The sequence below is a fragment of the Elephantulus edwardii genome, unplaced genomic scaffold, assembly GCF_000299155.1.
Source record: "Elephantulus edwardii isolate Elephantulus edwardi_28Jun2011 unplaced genomic scaffold, EleEdw1.0 scaffold00043, whole genome shotgun sequence".
NCBI lineage: Eukaryota > Metazoa > Chordata > Mammalia > Macroscelidea > Macroscelididae > Elephantulus > Elephantulus edwardii.
The window spans coordinates 2,807,673-2,828,583 of NW_006399793.1; the positions used below are offsets into that span (position 1 = coordinate 2,807,673).

The window sequence follows — 20,911 nt, forward strand, 5'->3', positions numbered from 1 at the left end:
TTCAAATTCAAATTCAAACAAATTCTTCCAATTTTGCTCTCCCCCCCCCACTAATTCCCCCTCTCCTCCTGCACATCCACATCCCTCTGCTTCCATCCTCTTCGCTGTCTCTTTGATCCTTATACTCATTCTGCAATAATGGTTTTATACAATATTTATCCTTGTGGGACTTAGTTAGTTCACTCAGCATAATACTCTTCGGTCCCTCCCAAATCAGGTAATAATTTACAATATCATTGCTCCTGTGTGCTGTGCAGTATTCCATTGTGTGAATGTACCATAATTTCTCAATCCATTTGTTTGTGGTTGGACATCTGGGCTGTTTCCTTGTTCTTGCGATGGTGAGTAACACTGCTATGAACATTGGTGTACAAGTCTCCATTTGTGCCTCAATTCTCATTTTCTCAGGTTATATTCCAAGTAGGGAAATAGCTGGTTCATATGGAATTTCTATGTTCAGCTTTTTGAGGAAGTACCAAACTGCCTTCCAGAATGGTTGTACCATTTTATAATCCTACCAATAATGTATAAGAGTTCCTTTCTTGTCACATCCTCTCCAACTTTTATTACTTACTGTCCTGTTAAACTTTGCCACTGTTACTGGAATGAGATGGTACTTCATTGTGGTTTTGATTTGCAACTCTCTTATTGCCAGTGATTTGGAGCATTTCTTCATTTGTCTGTTTCCTATTTGGATGTCTTTCTCTGTGAAAATTCTTTCCATGTCTTTTGCCCATTTGTAATTGGGTTATCAGTCTTTCCCTTGTGGAGGCCCAGGAAAATTTTGTAGACTTTTGTAGTGAGACTCTTGTCTGAGACAAAATTGCCAAATATTTCTTCCCAGTAGGTAGGTTTTCTTTTCACCCTGTTATAAAAAGTTTTTCATGCACACATGGATTTAATGTTTAGAAGGTCTCATTCATCAATTTTATCTTCTTCAGATGGTGCATTTATGGCTGTATTTGGCAGTCTCTTTATACCTTGGACTAACATGTCTAAGCTTGATCTCAGTTTGTCTCTTATGAACTTTATGGTTCTGGGCTTTGCTCCCAGGTCTCTCTTATTGACCTTGAGTTGATTTTTGTGTATAGTGTGAGATGTGTCTCAGTTTTCTGCAGGTGGAAGTCGAGCTTTGTTAGCATCATTTGTTAAAGAGGTTGTTATTTCCCCATTTGATAACTTTGAGTTCCTTGTTGAATATCAGTTGACCATGGTTAGCTAGGTCATTGGTTATTTCTGGGTTCTCAATTCTGTTGCATTGGTCTATGTGCCTGTCATTGTACCAGTACCATGTTGCTTTGGTTACTACTGCTGTGTAGTAGATTTTGAGATCAGGGAGAGCTATGCCTCCCACCTCATTTTTGTTTCTCAAGTGAAAAACTCATTGTCATTGAGTTGAAACCTCCTTGTAGGTTGACCTTCCAGTGAATTTTCCAGGCTGCAGACTGCCCAGGGACAAGATTTCCCATCTTTCTCTCTCAGAGTTGCTGGTGGATTTGGACTGGCAGAGAGGTGTGGCTGTTGGGTTAGCAGTGCAAGTCCCAACAGACTATGCCATCAGAGTTCCTTGTTTTGCTTATCCAGGCCCTTAATTCTGACATCATTTGTTTCAGCGTTGGGGACATTTTGATTTAGCCAATACAACTACATGTTTTAACTGGGATCATGGTATTTACTGCCGCGTTACCATGATAATCCTTCCTCCATCCTGTTATAATGTACCATCAAGTTGCCCACGACTCATAGTGATCCTATATGTACAACAGCTCTGAAGTCTACCCTATTCTGAGCTACTCTCACTGACTCTGACGCACCTAATCCCACTGTGCCAGTTACTGTGTCGGTCAATCTCATCCAGGGTGTTTCTCTCTTGTGCTGTCTGTCCCTCTTGTCCATGTGCCCAAATTATGTGAGATAGAGCTCTATAATCCTTGCCTTCAAGAAGAAACTTGGTTTCACCCTCACCAAGACAGATCTATTTGTTCTTCTGGTGGCCCCATGATATGTTCAATACTCTTCTCTAAGTACCACAACTCAAAGGCATCAATTATTCTTCTGTCATCTTTAGTCATTGTTCAACTCTCTGATGCATAGCAAGTAATTTCGAAGACCATGGCCTGCATCAGGAGCACCTTAATCTCTAAAGTGACATCATTGCTTTTTAGCACTTCCGAGAGGTCCCTAACAACAGATTTCTCTAATGTAATTAATCTTTTGACTTCCTGACGGCTGGTGTCAAGAGTGTTGATTGTGGAGCTGAGCAAGCTGAAATTGTTAACAACCTCAATCTCTCTTCTCCATCCATCATTGTGCTGTTAATTGGCCCAGTGGTGGCTAATAAACTTCTTCAAACCTTAGAATAGGCTGTGCCACAAGATTCGTTATCCTCAATGTCAGATGGATCTTGGCTGAAAGCAGAGAGAACCAGAGGAATATCTCTCTGTGTTTCATTGACCATGCAAAGGCCTGTGTAGATCACATGTTGTGGCTAACCTTGGGAAGAATGGGAATCTCAGAACACCTGATTGTACTCATGCAAAATCTATACTTGGACCAGGAGGCAGTAGTCAGAATAGAGCAAGGAAACACTGCAAAATTAGGAAGAGAGTGCATCAGAGATGCATCCTGTCTCCAAACATTTTCTATTTGTGTGCGCAACAGATCATTCAGGAAGTTAGACTTTATGTAGAGGACCCTGGCATCAGGATTGGAGGAAGATTTATCAACAACCTTTGTATTGCAGATGATACAACCTTGCTTGCTGAAAATGAGGAGGACCTGAAGCATTTGATGCAGAAGGCCAAGAACTGTAGTCTTCAATATGGAAGAACATTAACAATAACCAAAACATCATTTTGTGACTTTTCCCAGCATGCTTTATTGCTACACCTCATTTTGACAATGAGGGAACCCACACAGCCACCATACCTCCTGCCTTCACCATCTACCACTTGGATAAAAGTACTAACTACTGAATTCTGGAGAATGAAAATTTTGAGGGTTTTGTTCTTAAAAACCGTGCTTCTCCCATCATTTTATATCCCTTGCTAAAATGCACAGGTTAAAAATTAGTTTATCAGAGACGCTGGCAGAAGATTACTTATGGCACAGTAAGCAGTATGAGTATAAGCATATTTGCATTGGTTCCCCTTGCCAATCATCCAATGGAGATAGTAGTTTGGACTGGTTGATATGACTCAGATAGATTAAATGCACACAGTAAGTTTGACATTAGCCCAGAAACCCTAAGTTTGGGATTCCAATACTTTTGTAGAAAGTAATAAACTAAGACACTCTTTGTCTTTGAAGGGAAAAAAAATCAATACATTTATCACCCCTGAGAAATGATCTGGATAGAGAATGATCTAGTTTTGAATTTCTATCAATTCCAAGGAGATGTATGTTAGTAAGAGACAGACCTATGGAGCTCACAAGTTACTTTTTACAATTTTCCTGAAAATACTTTAAACTGACTGTTAAACAATGCATAATTAACTTAAAATTAGAAATGCTTTAATGTTTAGTTCATTACTTTTAGGGCTGGCTTCTGGGTCAAGAGAATGCTTTTTCACACAATATTTTATTCTTTTTAGGTGAAAGTTTACACAGCGAATTAGATTCACCTTCAATAACTTTTCTAAAACTTATTTAAAAACTTATTCAAAGTAATTGGCAAAAATGTTTATGATGTGTTAGCATTCTCTTTATTACTATTTCTTCTATTTCCATTGTTTCAACTTTCCATTCTTTCTCATGCTTGCTTTTGGGTAGATGTTGACTATTAGGTCTTCTGTTTAAGAAAGTACTTGACTGACAGGGCATCATGTTCGTTTTATCAGCGTATTATGTGGTTGAAAGGTGGCTTACAATAATAGCTTCAAATACACGTTCAAAAGTTATTTTTGGGTAATAGTCTTGAGGGTTCTTCTAGTCTTTATTGATCTTGTAAGTCTCAACTTCTTTAGGAATTAAAAGTTCTTTATTTTTCTTCCATTCTCTCAGGGTTTTTCTATTATGCTCCTGATTAGAATGGTCAGTAGTGGTAGTTAGATACCATTTAGTTTTCTTTGTCTCCGGTTAAAGAAAGTTATGGTTTATGTGCACTATTGTTGCTATTAGGGCCTGTTGAGTATGACTCATATCAACCCTATGAACAACAGATCTGAATCCTGTGATATCCTGTACTATCCTTATAATCTCTGATATACTTGAGTCCACTGCCACAGTCACTGTGTCAGTCCATCTTGTTGAGGGTCATCCTCTCTTTCATTGACCCTCAATCTTTCCAAGCATGATGTCCTTCTCCAAGGAATAGGCCTTCCTGACAACATGTGTAAGTATGCAAGATGAAGCTACACTATTCTTGCCTCTAAGAAGCAATCTGGCTGCACTTTGTCCAAGACATATTTGTTTGATTTTTTTTTTTACTGTCCTTGGAATATTCAGCACTCTTTTACAAGTCAAAGGCATCAATTCTTTTTCCAGTCTGTCATTGTTTTTGTTCAGACATTCCTCTAGGTCGTATAGCCCTGGTGTACAAGTTGCCGTCCTGCGGTCACTTGTGGTTGCTGTGAGGCTGAACACTGTGACACGGATGTGTCAAGTGCGTTAAAGGTTGACTACCCAGTGCAGACTGAGAGTGGGGTGGAGCTCCCCAATTAAACAAGCGTGGAAGGAGGAGTGGCGTCCACTTCCATAATAGCTTGCCTCCGGAAACCCTATGAACCTGGAGAGAGGATGAAAGGCACCCAAGTGTCGAGGACTCTCCTTCATAGGGTCGCTATGAGTCGCCTGCGACTCGACGGCACTTAACAACAACAACAACAACAACAAGATAAATAACAGGTAAAAATAACAACAACAACAGGCCATAACTTGAGTCAGGTGCATGCTTCTGCTGTCATTCCATCATTGATCTTTAACCTGACGTTGTTGCTCTTTGGGACTTTGAAGAGATCCCTAATAGCAGGCTTGCCCAATGTTGTATGTCTCCTGATCTCCTGATAGGCTAAAAGACGAAGATAAGAAAAAGCCAAGATGGGAAATGTTTTGATCTCATAGAGTATATATCTATGCGGGGAAAAAAAATTCAAGGATTTTCCCCCCTCACTGTTTTATTGTATGAATTTGGTTTTATGTTAATATATTATAGATACATTATAGATGTATGCACATGTAGATAAATATGTTAATATAAATCAGGATTAAGTGTACTGTATTTTATTAAATACACAAGACAAAAACAACCAATAAAACATTAAGAAAAATAGTTTTTATTTTATTTGGAATATTTCCCCTCAACAAGCTTGGAAGCAGGGGTGGATCCACTTGTGAAACAGCTTGACTCCAGACACCCTATGAACTTGGAGAAACAATGAAAGTTATACAAGTGTTCAGGTCTTTTGTTCATAGGGTCTCTCTGAGTTACCTATGACTCGTGGCACTTAATAACAACGACAACTATTACTAGAAGAATACAAAGCCTCCCATCCTGAAGTTAAGCATTACTTATGTTGATCACTTGTTCTTTTTTTTGAAAAAATTTATTTTAATGAAAGTTTACAGAGACTTTGGATTTCCATTCATTCATTGTTGCACTTTTCTCTTTGCCCACCCCTCCTCACAATTTGCTTTTCTTTTTGAAAAGTAAAAGAAAAAAATTCTTTCATTGTTATTCAATCCCTTGCCTCTCCACCACCCGCAACATCCACTCCATTATGCTATTTTCATTCTGGACTCCTGTCATAACAATAATATCTAATTATATATCCCTTTTAAACAGTTCTCTCCCTTATCTGTTTCAATACAGTATACATTATTTACCCCATCTTTTTCAGTCTTCCCCCAATGCCTATGCCAGCCCTCTTTTATAACAGGGGCTTTATGCTGTATTTGTCTTTTTCGTGACTGGGATATTTCACTCAGCATAATGTCTTCCAGGGTTACCCATTTGTGTAATATTTCATGAGCTCTTTGTTTTTCAGTGGCACATAGTATTCCATTTTATACCAGATCTTCTCTATCCCTGATTATTTGTTCTTATATGTTCTTTTCTTTGAAATTCATGACATCAAGAACTTCTGTTGGTGGCTTCAGAGTACTCAAGCAGATAGATCTCACACTTAACTTCACTAAGTGCACCTCACAATGCGCCTGGGCCTTATAGTTCTATTTGCATTGTTCATCAAGGGGTGAGTGATCAATTTTATAGGGAAGTGGCTTAATATCATTGACTGCACTGCCTATAATTTCTAGATCTACATATCATATGCTTCAGAAAGTTTCTCTGGAGGAAGAGGTAAATAAAATGGTGGTGGTGGGGACAGTCTGGAGACAGATGATAAGCATTCTAGCTTTCTTTTTAAAAAAAATTTTAAATTGATTTTTGTGTGTACCATCAAATCAGATCTGACCAGTAGAGGGGGAGATTGTCCCTCCTTCTCCAGCAGAGCACCGAGTGGAACTGCTCACCTCTGGGATTGCAGTGCAGCTTCTTCCACATTTTGGCTTTCTTATGCTTTTGTCTTTTGAGGTTTAACATTATGCTTATAAAAATTTGGGAAGAATATGGAATAAGAAACACAAGGGGAAACTATTTAAGCCATTTAATAGCACAGATAAAAGAATTCCTTCATCCTTGAGGTAGCCAATTTATTTGATGTGTGTTGCTACATTACATAATCAGTCTCTATGTAATCACATCAATTCACCTTTACTAATTTTAGCATTTGGGACCATTTGATTGGGAGTGAATGACCGTTTATATTCCCTTAAGTATAGCAAATGAATACCACAACACACATTGCAGCAGGGCACACTTAAAGTATCTAAGAGAACTAGTACTTTTTGCACAGCTTATTTTATTTGAATGAGGCTCAGTAGAAGAAAGAAAACTATCTGTATTGAAGAAGGAGCTATAACACTACAACAGAAAACTTTAGAGTGTTAGTCCTTAATCACTATTTCTTGTAGAATATGCATAATTTGGGTTTCTCTTTTTGTAAACTTTTTATTAAGGGCAAATTTATATAAAATTAAAATATAAATCTTGGACATTTTGATGGATTTTGATAATATATGCATAACAATGATTCAGTCTAGATATAGATTATTTTCATTACTTCAGATAACCCTTTGTAGTCCTTTCCACCCAATTTCTACCCTGTAATGGCAGCCACTGTTCTAATTTCTCTCACCATTGATGAGATCTGTCTGTGTTTAAACTGCACATAAATGGAATTACACAGTATGTTCTCTTTTGTGTTCAGCTTCTTTCACTCAACATAATCCTCACATGCACTTTTAGGGAGTGATTCTCTGATAATTGTTATTACAATTAGCACTCAAATTGGTTATGTTCTGGCTTACTTAATAATTAGTTGTATTTAATGTTTCAAATGCAGATGTTCAATGTAGCATGTTCCCTATTTTCTGATTTTATATTTCCTATAATTTTCAGTTCTATTTTCAGCTTTTTAAAAGTGCATTATAACGAGCAAGAAGAAAGCTAGGTAGGTGAGCTCTGAAGAACTGCTATGCCCTTGGATGTTGTTGTTGTTATGTGCCGTCGAGTCACTTGTGACTCATAGCGACCCTACGTACAACAGCCCTAAACTGCGCTCTGTCCTGTGCCAGTCGCACTGTCTCTGACACTCCCATCCCAATTATCCCAGTGACTGAATCAATCCACCTCATAGAGGGCCTTCCTCTCCTGCGCTGTCCCTCCACCCTCCCAAGCATGATGTCCTTCTCCAAGGACCTGTCTCTCCTCACAACATGTCCAAAGTATGTTAGATGGAGCCTCAGAATCTTTGCCTCCAAGGAGCCACCCGGTTTAACCCTTTCCAGGACAAATCTGTTTGTTTTCCTAGCAGTCCATGGTATTCTCAATACTCTTCTCCAGAACCACAGCTCAAAGGCATCAATTCTCCTCCTATCTTCCTTGGTCATGGTCCAACTCTCTGATGCATAACAAGTGATTGCGAAGACCATGGCTTGTATCAAACACACCTTAGTCTCCAGAGAGACACCATTGCTCTTCAGTACTTTGGAGAGGTCCCTAACAGCAGACTTTCCCATGGCAATGCGCCTTTTAATTTCCTGCTGCGGGTGCCAAGACTGTTGACTGTGGAGCCAAGCAAGCTAAAGCTGTGTACAATTTCAATCTCTTCACCATTCATTCTGATGCTGCCGATTGGTCCAGTGGTGAGAATCTTTGTCTTCTTGACATTGAGCTTCAATCCATATTGTAGGCTGCAGTCCTTGACACTCTCCAGCAGGTGCTTCAGGTCTTCTTCAGTTTCAGCAAGCAGGGTTGTGTCATCCACATAACGCAGATTGTTGATAAATCGTCCACCAATCTTGACCCCACATTTCTCCTCATAGGGCCCAGCCTCCCGCATAATCTGTTCTGCATATAGGTTGAAAAGGTATGGGGATAGGATGGTCTGTCTGATACTTCTCTAAATCTGAACATTCACATTAAGACAGACTAAGAACAAGGATTGGCCATCCACTTCTGAAATAGCAGGCCTCTGAAAACCCTATGTACAACAGAACACATTTAGATAACAAAAAAAGGCAAAGGAGGTTGAGTTTTCAAGTATGGAAATACAAAGGAAGAGGAACAGTTGTAAGCAGACACTGGTGATTGGGACATGGAATGTGAGAACCATGAATGTAGGAAAATTAGATATTGTTAAGGAAGAAATGGAACGCATAAATATTGACATACTAGGCATTGGTGAGATGAGATGGACTGGCATGGGGCATTTTGAGTCGGATGACCATATGATATATTACTCTGGAGATGAAAAGGTGAGGAAAATTGGAGTTGCCCTTGGGTAGTTGTCAATACTTTCAAAGTAGATTCTGAAGAGGGTGCATTGTTTAGAATAAGTATTTTTTCCTGATTTTTTTAAAAATTAATTATTCAACTGAAAGGACAAGCATCCTTACTAGCAATGGGAGGTCTAGTGGTGAGGAACTGCACTGCTAACGCAAAGGCATGCCATTTGAATCCCTCAGCTACACTAGAGAGAAAGATGGGCAATTTCCTTGCATGTGACTGCCTCTGAAAACCCGCTAGAAGGTCAGCTATGAGTCCATTGAACAACAACATGGTGACATAAGTATAACAAACCCAAAAGTTGTCCTGCTGTGTACCATTTCCCTGATCTTTGTTGGAGCTGACCTCATTTTTGGGGAGAGATAGTAGAAGTTATTTTCTATTTTTTATCACCAATATAAACTTTGAAATAGAGCATACACTTTTTTATTTGACCAAAAATTTCTACAACCTTTTTAAAGGTAGATATTTTGTGCATGTAATATATAAAGTAACAAAAGCAGGGAAGGGAAAAAAAATATGGAGAAGGGTGTATAGCTGTATTATTTAAAACCACCGAACATTTACTTGGGAATTTAGCTGGTGAATTAAAGTTTCATTGTTGTTAGGTGCCTTTGAGTCAGCTCTGACTAATAGCGACCACACACACATCAGAAGAAAATACTGTTTGATCCTGCAGTATCCTCACAATATGTGCTGTGTTCAAGTCCATCGTTCATCACTGTGTCAACCCACCTCACTGAAGCTTACTTCTAGTTTTCATGGTTCCCTAATTTTCTAAGCATAATGTCCTTTTCTAAGGTAAAGTAACACAATCTCCATGTCATTTCACCTGCCTGTTATCAACAGAGAAGTTGGTAAGGATGATGTGCATCTGTGTTTCAGTCCTGTAACAGCGTAGGCCACGTGCTGAAGCAGGTTACAGTGACAATAGTCAATGCAAGCTGTGAGTTCAAAGAAAAGTCAGCAAGATCTTTAGGTTTTGCAGTCTTAAAATTGGATGATTCAACAGGACAAACTAATTGCTTGATTAGACAGAGTAAGTAAAATTATATTGGATAGATACTGAGTTTGGGTAAAAATATATGTAAATGTTTTTTAAATGGATTTTTAAAAAAAACAAAACAAAACACCCAAATGCCTTATTTTTAAAAAAAAATTTCAAAACTCAAATTCACTGCTGTTGACTTGGTTTGGACTCTTAATGACCTCCATTCAGTTTCCAAGGCTGTAAATGACAATAGGAGGAGATTGCCCATTTCCCCCCAAGGAATTGTTGGTGATTTCAACCAGGACAGACACAAAGTCTTTATGTCATTAGAGCATTCCATATTGTTAGAAATATTTGTAATTTATTTAGGGGGGAAACCTTGCTTGTTTTAATAAGGTTTGTTGATGCAATTGTACAGTCAGTTGATGAGAATCACAACCTCCTTAAAATTTCTAATAGGTTTGAACTTTATGAATCAGTATAAAATAAAATAAAAAGAGAGAACAATAGAGAAAGTGTGCAAACCACGATGTTTGAACATATATTGTCTGATTTTCCAGACTTCATAAAGATACAAATTCTCAAGTTTATGGATAATCACCAGTTTTGTGCAAGATAAATAAAAATATTATAAAACAAATTTCTAATAGGATAGTTTTGTGCCCTACCAGGTGTATGCATTGCACTACACACAGGCATTTTCCAAAGGCCTCTTCAGTGAGCTGTGAGTTGTCTGTAGATTCATTTTTGCATAGCATTTGCATTTAAAAAATTCTTATACAAATAAAATTTTACTTGAATAATCAGCACATTCACATGGTTAAAAAACATCAAACTATATATTGTTGAGTTTTGCTACATCCTTGTTCACTCCTTTCCTCAATACCCTTTAACACTTTGGCTAACTGCTTGATTTCTTCATACATATCTCCAGTGTTTCTTCACGTGAACATGAGGAAACAAACACATTGTTGCTATTCTCCTCTTCCTTATGTGAAAGGTAGTCTATGAACTGCTTCATTTTTGCTGAGGATCTTTCCATCACTCACACACCAGCCTGGACTCACAGGGGTAGAGGACTGACATGGACCCTGCATCTCTGGTCTTGTGGTATTTGGGTCAAATGCTTTTTAGAGAACTTTCTAGTCAGTACAGAACTACCCTTTCTATTCAGTGCATGCTTCCTCCTTTTCTATCTGGCCTTGTACTGTGTCACCAGGTTCAAAGGGTGATTGTCACTGTCATTAAGCCTTCAGCAGAAGCTGACAGCTGTAGATGGTCATCAGGGTCAGTGGTTCTTAAGTTCGAGGCCACTGAGGTTGGAGATGTAATGGAGATAATCTGACAGCCAAAGCTGCTGTTAAAATCAGAAAGTATTTTAGGACTAGAAATAATGAGAATTTTCCTGCATAGTTTCTTAAATTGCAACTCTTAGGCAAAAGCCCTCTAAGAGAGAGGCCATGTTGGAAGTTGTTATGTGTTGTGGAGTTGACTACGTTCCATGGCAACCCTACGAACAACAGCTCTCAATCTTGGCCTGTCCTCTGACATTCTCACCACCTTCCATGTTCTCAAGCCCGTTGTTAGCATTGGTGTGTCAATCCACTGTGGTGAGAGTCTTCCATCTTTCTCTGACTCTGCACCTTTCCCAACATCATGTTCTTTCTCAAGGACTGGCTCTTCATGACATCATGCCCCAGGTACATGATATGAAATGTCACTGTCCTCGCCTCTAAGGAGCACCCTGGTTGCACTTCCTCCAGGACTTGCTCATTTGTTCTTTTGGCAGTCCATGGGTTAGCTGGTATTCAGTATTCTTTGATAATACAATTCCAAGACAGATGGGAAGAGGAGACCGGAGAGGGCAGCCTTGCTCTTGGTGAGGGACACTCTGCTTTCAAACAATATGGACAGTGGCAATTCAAGGCACTGGCCAGTGGCACAGTAGGGAAGTGAACATCCCTTTTTTTCTCACTGCACTTTGCTTAGCATTCAATCTTATAAGGGTCACATATGGGAAAGATAACTCAGTAAAGTGCAAAAGTAATGAAAAAAGGATTTTCTCAATTCACAAAATGAAGAACCACATGCTTTGTTCTGGATAGTTTTCTTTTGCCAAATTTAGTTACTATTGACTCCAAATGCCACTCAAAGAACCACACTGCAATCTGGCCCCTGGGCACACAGTGCATGTAATCCCCTACAGGATGTTTCACACCTGCACCCTGCTCACTCTGGTCCCCCACCCCCAACGCAGACTGCAAATCCACTGAGGTACCACCTGTCCCGAAAAATCCCTTCCCAGGACCCTGTATGTCCTTCATTAGATCGCTTCATTAGCCAGTTCTCTTCATTAAAATCACTGTCATTTGCCTTGTTATCTTGAACTTTTAAAACACCTGCCAGACATCCTCTGTGGTCTCTCCCTTCTCCCACTCGATTTCAAAGGAATAATTCCCTCAGATGACACCATGATTGGAACCAAGTTCTTTCTTCTACCTTCCTGCTCTGTGTTCCGAATAAAGAATTGGATACTGTTGGATGCCTTTATTTCCCCACCACCTCTACCTCTCATAATAGCACTCTTTGGATTTCCTTCTGTTTATTTTCCTCAGTGGGACTGCCTGCCTTCAATTTCATGCCCACCTCTTCCCTCTCCCTTCACCTGAGACAAGCTCATACACTGACATGGTATTCTCTGCTATCTGCATTTTAGTCTAGTGGCTCAGTGCTAAGCAGTTGTGCCTCCAGAGAAAAAGCAACAGTCCTCTTCCATGTGATTAATAGACTCTGAAAAGCCAAAGAGGGGTCAGCTATGAGACGGCTCTGACCTCATAGTGTCCAACAAGAACTGTTAACATCCAAAATGTCCATCTTCAGCATTAGCTGGTGTCCTGAACACAATCCTGCATTTACATCATCTTCATAAGCTATCTGGATGTAAGTCAAACTCAACATGCTTAAGATAGAATGAATTACCATCCTCAAAAAGCCAGCAACCTCTCCATTTCTAGTTTAATGTATTTAAAAAAAAACACCCTAATTCTTTTCAAATGGATTCTGTCACGTGGATACAGAACCCGTGTGATTCAGAGTAGAACTGTGCTCTGTAGAGTCTTCAATACCAGGATGGTCCTCACAATTACTTGCTATGCATCAGAAAGCTTGACGATGACTAAGGATGACAGAAGAGTAATTGATGCCTTTGAATTGAGGAAGAGTCTTGAAAATACCATTGACTACTAAGAAAACAAATAGGTCTGTTTTGGAGTTTTTCCTTGGAGGCTAGGATTTTGAAGCTCTGTCTCACATATTTTGGGTAGGTGGCCAGGAGGGACCAGTCCTTGGAGAAGGACGTCATGCTTGGAAGGGTGGAGGGACAGTGTAGGAGAGGAAGACCCTGGATGAGATGGCTTGGTACAGTAGCTGGGGCAATGGTAGTAGGTGTGTCGCAGTGAGACTGGCTCAGGACAGGGCAGGTTATAGAGATGCTGTACAGAGAGTCACTATAAGTCACAGGTGACTCGACTGCACACAAAAACAACTTTTTACAATCTCCAGATCTTTCAGCCACAGTGCCTTGGGGTGACCTTGAATTCCCAGTCTTTCAGTTAGCAGTTAAATGTGCTAACTGCAGTAGTCAGGGACTCGTCTGCCCCCAAGCCTGATGGAGTTATCAATACCAACTAAATCTTTTTTACTGCTACGACTTTGGGGAAATCTTTCGTTTCTTACTTCTTTTCCTGAAAAGGTGGCCCATGTTTAACCATTTGCACAACTGCTTTTATATATGATTACACCTATATATAACATAATAATCTGCTGAATTCCAATAATTCCATCTCTACTCTGGGCCACCCATCTTTTAATACATGGCTGAACTCGCAGATTTCTTAACTTGGAAGGAGATCTTCAGATCCCAGACAACTCTTTCAATTTTTTCTCACTGCTCCTCTACAAATTGTTCTATGTTTAGTGTAATGTTCCACTAGTCCTGCACACTTTTGCCATCCCATTTTGGTGCCCTTGTCCCACTCTTTGTGTCTTGTAAAGATCTTCATGCATGGCAGACATCATCATCTGTATGCAACAGTGGAAAACAGAAATATGAAACTTTGTTCATAAAGTGAGGGGAAAAGTACCACGAAGTGTACTGGACCGCATCCCTCCACCCCTTTTTGTGTATCCTCCCTGCTGAAATGCGTATTTCATTGTACCATTGGATTTCACTTACATGACTCTCCCATTGAAAGGTCAAGCTATTAGGAATTTTTAGAGGGTTACAGCAGAGCATTGAAGCAAGTGCATGACCATGAGTAACAAAGAGGTTGCAGGTCTGTGGCCAGCTTTCATCTCATGCAGCCTGGATGCTCTGTAAACACAAGTCAACATTTCCCTGCTGGGTAGACCTGAAATGTCACACTCTTGCGTCTCTGCTCACAGTGGGCAAGCATGGCTCGCTCTAGCACTCGGTGCAACTTGTTTGAGAATATCTTTGAAATGTTTTATCTCCAGGAGGCACCAGTACTCGAAGGAGGACATCACACTTGAAGAGTGGAGGGACAGCACAAAGGAGGAAGACCCAGGATGAGATGGATTGGCATAGTAACTGAGATAATGGAGTTAGGTATGTCAGAAAGGGCGAGAGTGGCTCAACATAGGGTAGGATTCAGAGCTATTACACAGGGTCGCTATGAGTCGCCATCGACACAACAGCACACAACAACTTGTTTACAAGAGGGTTCTGGTGGCATAGTCCACAGAGAGTTGCACCGTTAACCCAAAGGCTGCACATCTCTGGTGGTTTGAATCCACTACTGGCTCTACAGAGAAAGATGGGCAACCTCCTCTCAAACAATTTACAATTTCTGAAAACCCACCAGAAGGTTGAAATCTAGATCTGAGTTGATTCTGATTTGATGTCAATGAGAGGTTAAGAGTAGTTTATAAAGATTCTCCAAGTAGCAGAAAATGTTAATGGTCTCATTAGCTGAAAATTTAATGTGAACCTACCAAGATGTACCTTTGAAGAAAGTACTTGCAATCGGCTTCTGAAAGGTCACAGTTTGAAGCTTTATGAATCAGTGCTAATGTGCACATGAATCACCAGGAGTGGGAACCAACCTGGGGACAAGTAACAGCCACCACTGCCACCACCGCCACAATCAGTTTACATTGCGTAAAGGTCAAGGTTACATTTTCATTCACCCTGGATTTCACCACATGAACTGCATATAAGAGTTGCTTAGTAAGTGCTTGCTGAAAATAAAAGAAAAAATAAAGTAAGAACAAAGGGGGGGGGGAAGTCTTGCTGTCTTGAAGTCACATGCAGTTCCCCCTCAAAGTGCACTCCTTTCCTTCAGGACAGGAACTACTGATAAGCCAGCACACGCTTCTCAGAGCAGATCCTTCAGTGGGTTGTTCGAGGCTGTAAATCTCACAGGGAGAGAATGTCTCTCTTTCTCCAGCAGAGCAGCTGGTGGATTCGAACTACCCACCTTTGGGTTGGCAGAGCAAATTGCTAGCAATCAGACCACTAGCGCTTTCCTTTATATATTTTAGTTTCTAAAATTATACTAACTCATGAACTTAGGCATGAAGAGTCAGAAGTCTACATTTTTCAAGCTAAAAAAAGATATCAGGAAACAATTTTCTTCAGTTTTAAGAAACAACTGTTACCATCTCATGACAGTACTTTTCCCACTGACTTTTGTGAAGTTCTGTGGATTAATCAATTTATCAAATATCTCCAAGTAACTGCTTTGATAATGAAGTTAAGTCACCCCCTGTAACCCTTGAACTCTATCATACCACACCTCAAAAGTCAGAATCCATGTTATCACCCAACACACGACTATCTTGTAAAAAACAGGACTGCATATTCAAAACTGAGAAAGCTCGTTGGCCCTCGGAGTAGAAGTTGTTTTTTAAAAATAAGGTAAAGTGGAGTAAATGTAATAAAAACATTAATTTAAAAAAATGCACGACGGACACTGCATCACTAAGAAAGCCAGTAACTTTACTGAATTGTCTGCAAAATACAAATTATACCTTATTTCCAGCAGGAGAAACTTTTGAAAATTCCCCACTTTTATTCACTACAGACAGCTGAATTAAGTCCCTTGAGATACACAGATGTGATTTAACTTAGTTATAACATCTTGTCATCTAGTGGCGACAAAGTCCAGCTTATGCCGCTGTGAGCCTCTATTTGAATATTTGTTGCAAATGCTTGTATGCCCTCATTTACAAGCTGTTTTAATTACTGTCATTTAATGGAAACAAGTCCCCAGAAAAAAAAAAGAAAAGAAAAATGATACAGCAAACCATCTGAAGCAATCCAAGTCCTATGCCTCCAGTGACCCAGGTCTATGTTACTTCAGGACAACACGGGTACTGTATCCACACCACAACAGAATGCATTGCGAAGCTGACCTCTCTGAATTAAACTGAGGTATGAATTAATTTGAGGTATGAACGGGGAAGGCAAAATGCAATACTCAATTATCAAAAGAACCAAAATGGACAAATTGAATGTAGAAGATATGTGGCTTGGATTGCTCCACATCTTTGGTTAAAACATATTAAGAAAAGCCTTTAATTACATCTGTACTCTGAAGCATTCTAAAAGACACCAGTATTCCATCAATCTTCAAAAGATCTGTAGTGGCAGGAAATTAACGCCACAAAGTGACGACATCACAGCAGATGGCACAAACAGGAACAGATGAAGTATGCCGTGCGAAGGCAACAGCCTTTATTGAGGGTTCAAGTGGCTTCTTCTTAAAAAAAAAAAAAAAATAAAAATTTTTTTGGTAAAGAAATACAAAGTATTTACTTTCTGAAAAACAAAACAAAACAAAAACAAAAACAAAACAAAAAAACCAACCAAAAACCCAAACAAAAGGATAAAAACAGAAAAAAAAAGGTTATCTCTACGTTAAAAGATGGCCATTTAAGGAAAACAAATACATTAAGGTATGAGAGGGCAGATATGTTTTCAAAAATCGTATTGGACTTAAAAAAAATCTTCACTTTTTAAAAAATTCTCACATTTTACTTAACCTTACACGATCTGAACATGACAGGTATTTTTTTCATATTCATCATTACAAAATGTTAAATTTCACCTTTGGGAAAAAATAAACCATTTTCATACTAAAAAACACAATTTTTAAAAAAGGGTGAAATGAACAGCCTCCACGCACTGATGGGTACAATATACGAGTGCACAGCTTGTGTATATTGTACCAGTTTCTCTAAGTTTAACATTGTCACCAAAAATCTTTTAAAACAGGATTAGATAAAATGACACTGGTAGTTATGTAAACTGCCACTTAAAGTTTTTAACTTGCAATGAGAATGTTGCTAAAAAAAAAAAAGGTTAGTTGGGTTTGTAAAATAACATTCCCTCAGGGCTCTGCCCTAAACTCCTGACTATGATGGACAGACAGTGAAACTCCCAAATCCATCCTAGCTTGGCAAGTTCAATAAATGGTAAATTATGGTAAAGTGTAAGTGGTAAAGATTGCTTAGATAAAATGACTCATCACAATCCAAATTGTGCTTCTTTTCATGAAATCTTAAAAAAAAAAATATTCTCAGATTATCCATTCGCTTTCTTGCCACCACTTTATAGGAACTCGGCAGTGGGAACCAGAGATGACTGGCATCCATTTTTAAGTGATTCTGTTCTTTTCGTGTTCTTAAAAAAAAAACAACCACAAAACTATTGTCAGATCTGCTATAAATAGCCAAGGCTTCGGCTGGCACACTAGCTTACTTTATCTCCCGAGTTAAAAATTCACTTTTTTCTTGGTTGCTGAGGCAAATTGCAGGTAAAAAAATTAATATGGCTATTTCTTCATATTTTTATATAATGACCCTACCCCACCCACTGGTAAATTTCTACTGATATTGATAAACGAAAGTGTTTTGCAATGACAAAGAACATTTGTGACATGTTTGCATATTTTATATACATCAAGTTATATGGATGGGTTATAAAGATGGGATCAAGGTTATGGTGAGGAAAATGATTTTCTTAGCTCCCCCCACCCCCTGTGTGCATGTGAATAAATGTATGTGTACGTGTTCAGGGATGATCTTCTGTTTTTCCTCTGCATAAATATTCTTCTTTCATGTTCCATGGATACCTTGAGTAGTGGGATATATGAAATGGTTGATAGTTGGGTTTTTTTTTTCTTTTTAGTATACAAAACATTAGTACAAGGCAGGCTAGCATCCTATATGGATACAACCAAAGGTGCATTGTGGTCTAATTGTGGATTTCAGACCAAGTTAAGAAAAATATAGCCTCGTTAATAAGATCTATTGGCTTCTGCCACCCAGCGGCAGCCTTTTACAATGAGAAAACACATAGCAACTATGCAAGTGAAAGAAAAAAATGGATAAGGAATATCCTAAACTGATTAAACAGTGCTGATTTGACTGCCTCTATCTTCTTTGTTGTGTCAATGCACATGATTGGAGATGAATCGACAGATCTTCACATTCCAAGAGAAGAAAAATTATTCCTAGACGGAAACATCTTTTTGTTTTTTTTTAACATTATGCATCATCTGTTTTCAATGGCACTCACTTTTCAAAGGGTCTGAAAATTAGTCCTTACTGATGAATATTAGACAAGAGTTATAGTACTGCCTTGGAAGAAAATTAAAAAAGTGACATTGAAAGGTTCTTCAATGGGATTTTTTTGAAATGGCTATTAAATCTCTTTATTGAAGAAAAATAATAGATGACATACATGCTTTATGCAGAAGTGACATTTGGGGGTCCTGACACATCGGGATTGCTCAACAGTCCTATATTGCTGACAAGATAGTTGAGGGCCAGTTAAAAGAACTGGTAATGGATGACGAAGCAATCATTCCTTTACCTGCTTCCTTCTGGTCTAGCACCCAGTCTTTCACATTTTTCTTCTGTGGGAATTTAGAACTTATTCACCAAGTAAATGCCGCATCACTTAACTCTAGGGCAATATTTGCAGGATATGTGCCACAACAGAGCTGCTTTATTCTGGGCATATCTCTAAAAATATCATAGCAAATTCTAGGCTGAAAATCAACCCGATGGCTAAGGAAATGGGCAAGTTGTGATATGCACTTACTGAATTCCAAGAGGCATGGTGAAATGATGAGATCAGAAAGGGGCCCTGGATTTGGTAAAAAATGCAAAACAAAACAAAAAGAAAACAAAAAATAAGCATGAAAGAAATCAATCAGTATATACAATGGATGTCAGGTGACCCAATAGATTGCTAATGTACTAAAAGCAATTTAGGGTGTTGCAATGTGATATGTTTGAACCCCACAGGTTATCCTTTTAACAGCTGACCTTGAACTTATAAAATGTATGCAGAGTAAAAGAAAACAGAAAGAAAAGAGTTACTCAAATGTGCAACTGCACAAATATACCCCTTCCCACTATTAAGATAACAAAACTTCTGCTATTACCATAATATTATATATATTAGAAAGCTATACACAAGCATGTTAATTTCACAGATTTTTTTAAAAGATTCTTAATATTTTATATAATTAGAAATACACATTTCAAAAACAAAACTTCTACAAAGAGAAAACAGTTATCTTGGTTAGCAAAGCATGGAGTTCTTCATGGCTTAGGGTAGTGCTTTCTATACAAAAAGTCCTTTTTGGTTTTTTCCCAGGACTGTTTAAAATATTAGCGAAGCTATCAAGGAGAGGGGGGGAAAAAAAAACACATTTTGGCTTAAGTAAACTACAAAAAGCCACAAATGCTTTGCAAACTCTGTCTTACCTTTTATATGAAAATAAGCAAAATGTAATGTACATATTTTTATATTTTTATTTAATAAGAGATGCAGACCCAGATTTATTTATTTATTTATTTAATTAAATACGTTGGCCCTCAAACTCCACATTTTTTTAAAAATAGGTATGGTCCTCTTTTAATGGTCTTTAATCCTTTTTAATGAGTGCCATACGCCAATGATAAGCCTGCAGTTTGTGAGCATTCTCGGGGTTCGTGGGACATGAGGTGACCTGGCCTGTTCCTAACATTTATTTACCAATGGCCACCCATTGCCGGGTCTGTCCAAAACATCTATACATTTTTCTATATGTTGCATAACAGCTGCTCTCTCTTTCAGTAAAGATCTGCCGCTTTTGGCAAATGTTTCCTTTTGTCTATTTACATGTAAATAACGTTGAACCTGCAACATGACACTATCTATTGTAACATACATTTTGCAAAGGAGCACAACAGTGAAAAGAAGTTAGCCTTAAAATCTAATTTGTACAAGTGTTCTGTTGTACAACTCAAGTGCTAAGCTTATCTCAGCATTTCTGTTTATCTTTATACTGTATCACTGAGGCAATTTAAAAGTACTTTTACAAAACAGAGTACCTGACTTTTTTTTTTTTTCCACACACGGCACATATAATGCATATCGACCCCCCTTCCCCATTAAGGTATAGCACACACACACACTGCAAGAAAAAAAACAAAAAAACTATTAAGTAAATAATCTGATCATGTCGCCCATCCTTCAGAAAGTCGCATGCGCTTGACTGAGGGACTTTCCCTTTCGTCCGGCGAAGGTCTGGTGAGTCCAATAGGGGAGTGGAATTCGTTCCGATGATCCTCTCGGTCGCTCCCGTCGTACGAACTGCTACAGCTGCTCAAGCTGTCAACAGGAGATCTCCCCGCCTCGTGGCGCGTGTGTTGTGGGTATCTCGAAGGGGTGGTGGTACGGTCTCTAGGAGGAGAAACAGGTTCTGACTTGATGTTGAGGCTTTGAGTAGAAGGCAGGGAGAGATTTGAACTCTGAGATAAATGAGTGCTAGTGCAAGCTCTGTAGGAGGAAAGGAAACCCAGTTACAGATGGAGGAGGCCTGGAGCCCCCAGGAACTCACAATTACATAAAACATCAGCTTAAAGACTCGCATAGACACCAGAGCATGCCCAGATGGAGGAGGGGGTGCTGGGACTCTGAGGGCACTGCCTTCTTAAAAATGATCTAGGCTGCCTTTGTTGATTAGGCCGGTGGTAATTACAGTGTTTAACAT

At 38.9% G+C, this 20,911-nt stretch overlaps 1 protein-coding gene across 8 annotated transcripts in view; it reads right to left on the reverse strand.

Annotated features, from left to right (window-relative positions):
* Positions 1-18,051: 18,051 nt before the first annotated feature.
* Positions 18,052-20,911, reverse strand: part of MEF2C (myocyte enhancer factor 2C) — a 189,387-nt gene continuing 186,527 nt past the window's right edge. For 3 of the 8 annotated variants that reach the window (XM_006885353.1, XM_006885350.1, XM_006885348.1), the window contains one exon: positions 20,376-20,697. In XM_006885353.1, the coding sequence (XP_006885415.1) occupies positions 20,376-20,697 (322 nt within the window). Of the gene's footprint in view, positions 20,698-20,911 lie in introns of all 8 variants that reach the window. The other 5 variants (XM_006885354.1, XM_006885352.1, XM_006885351.1 and 2 more) reach the window with 3 other exon arrangements.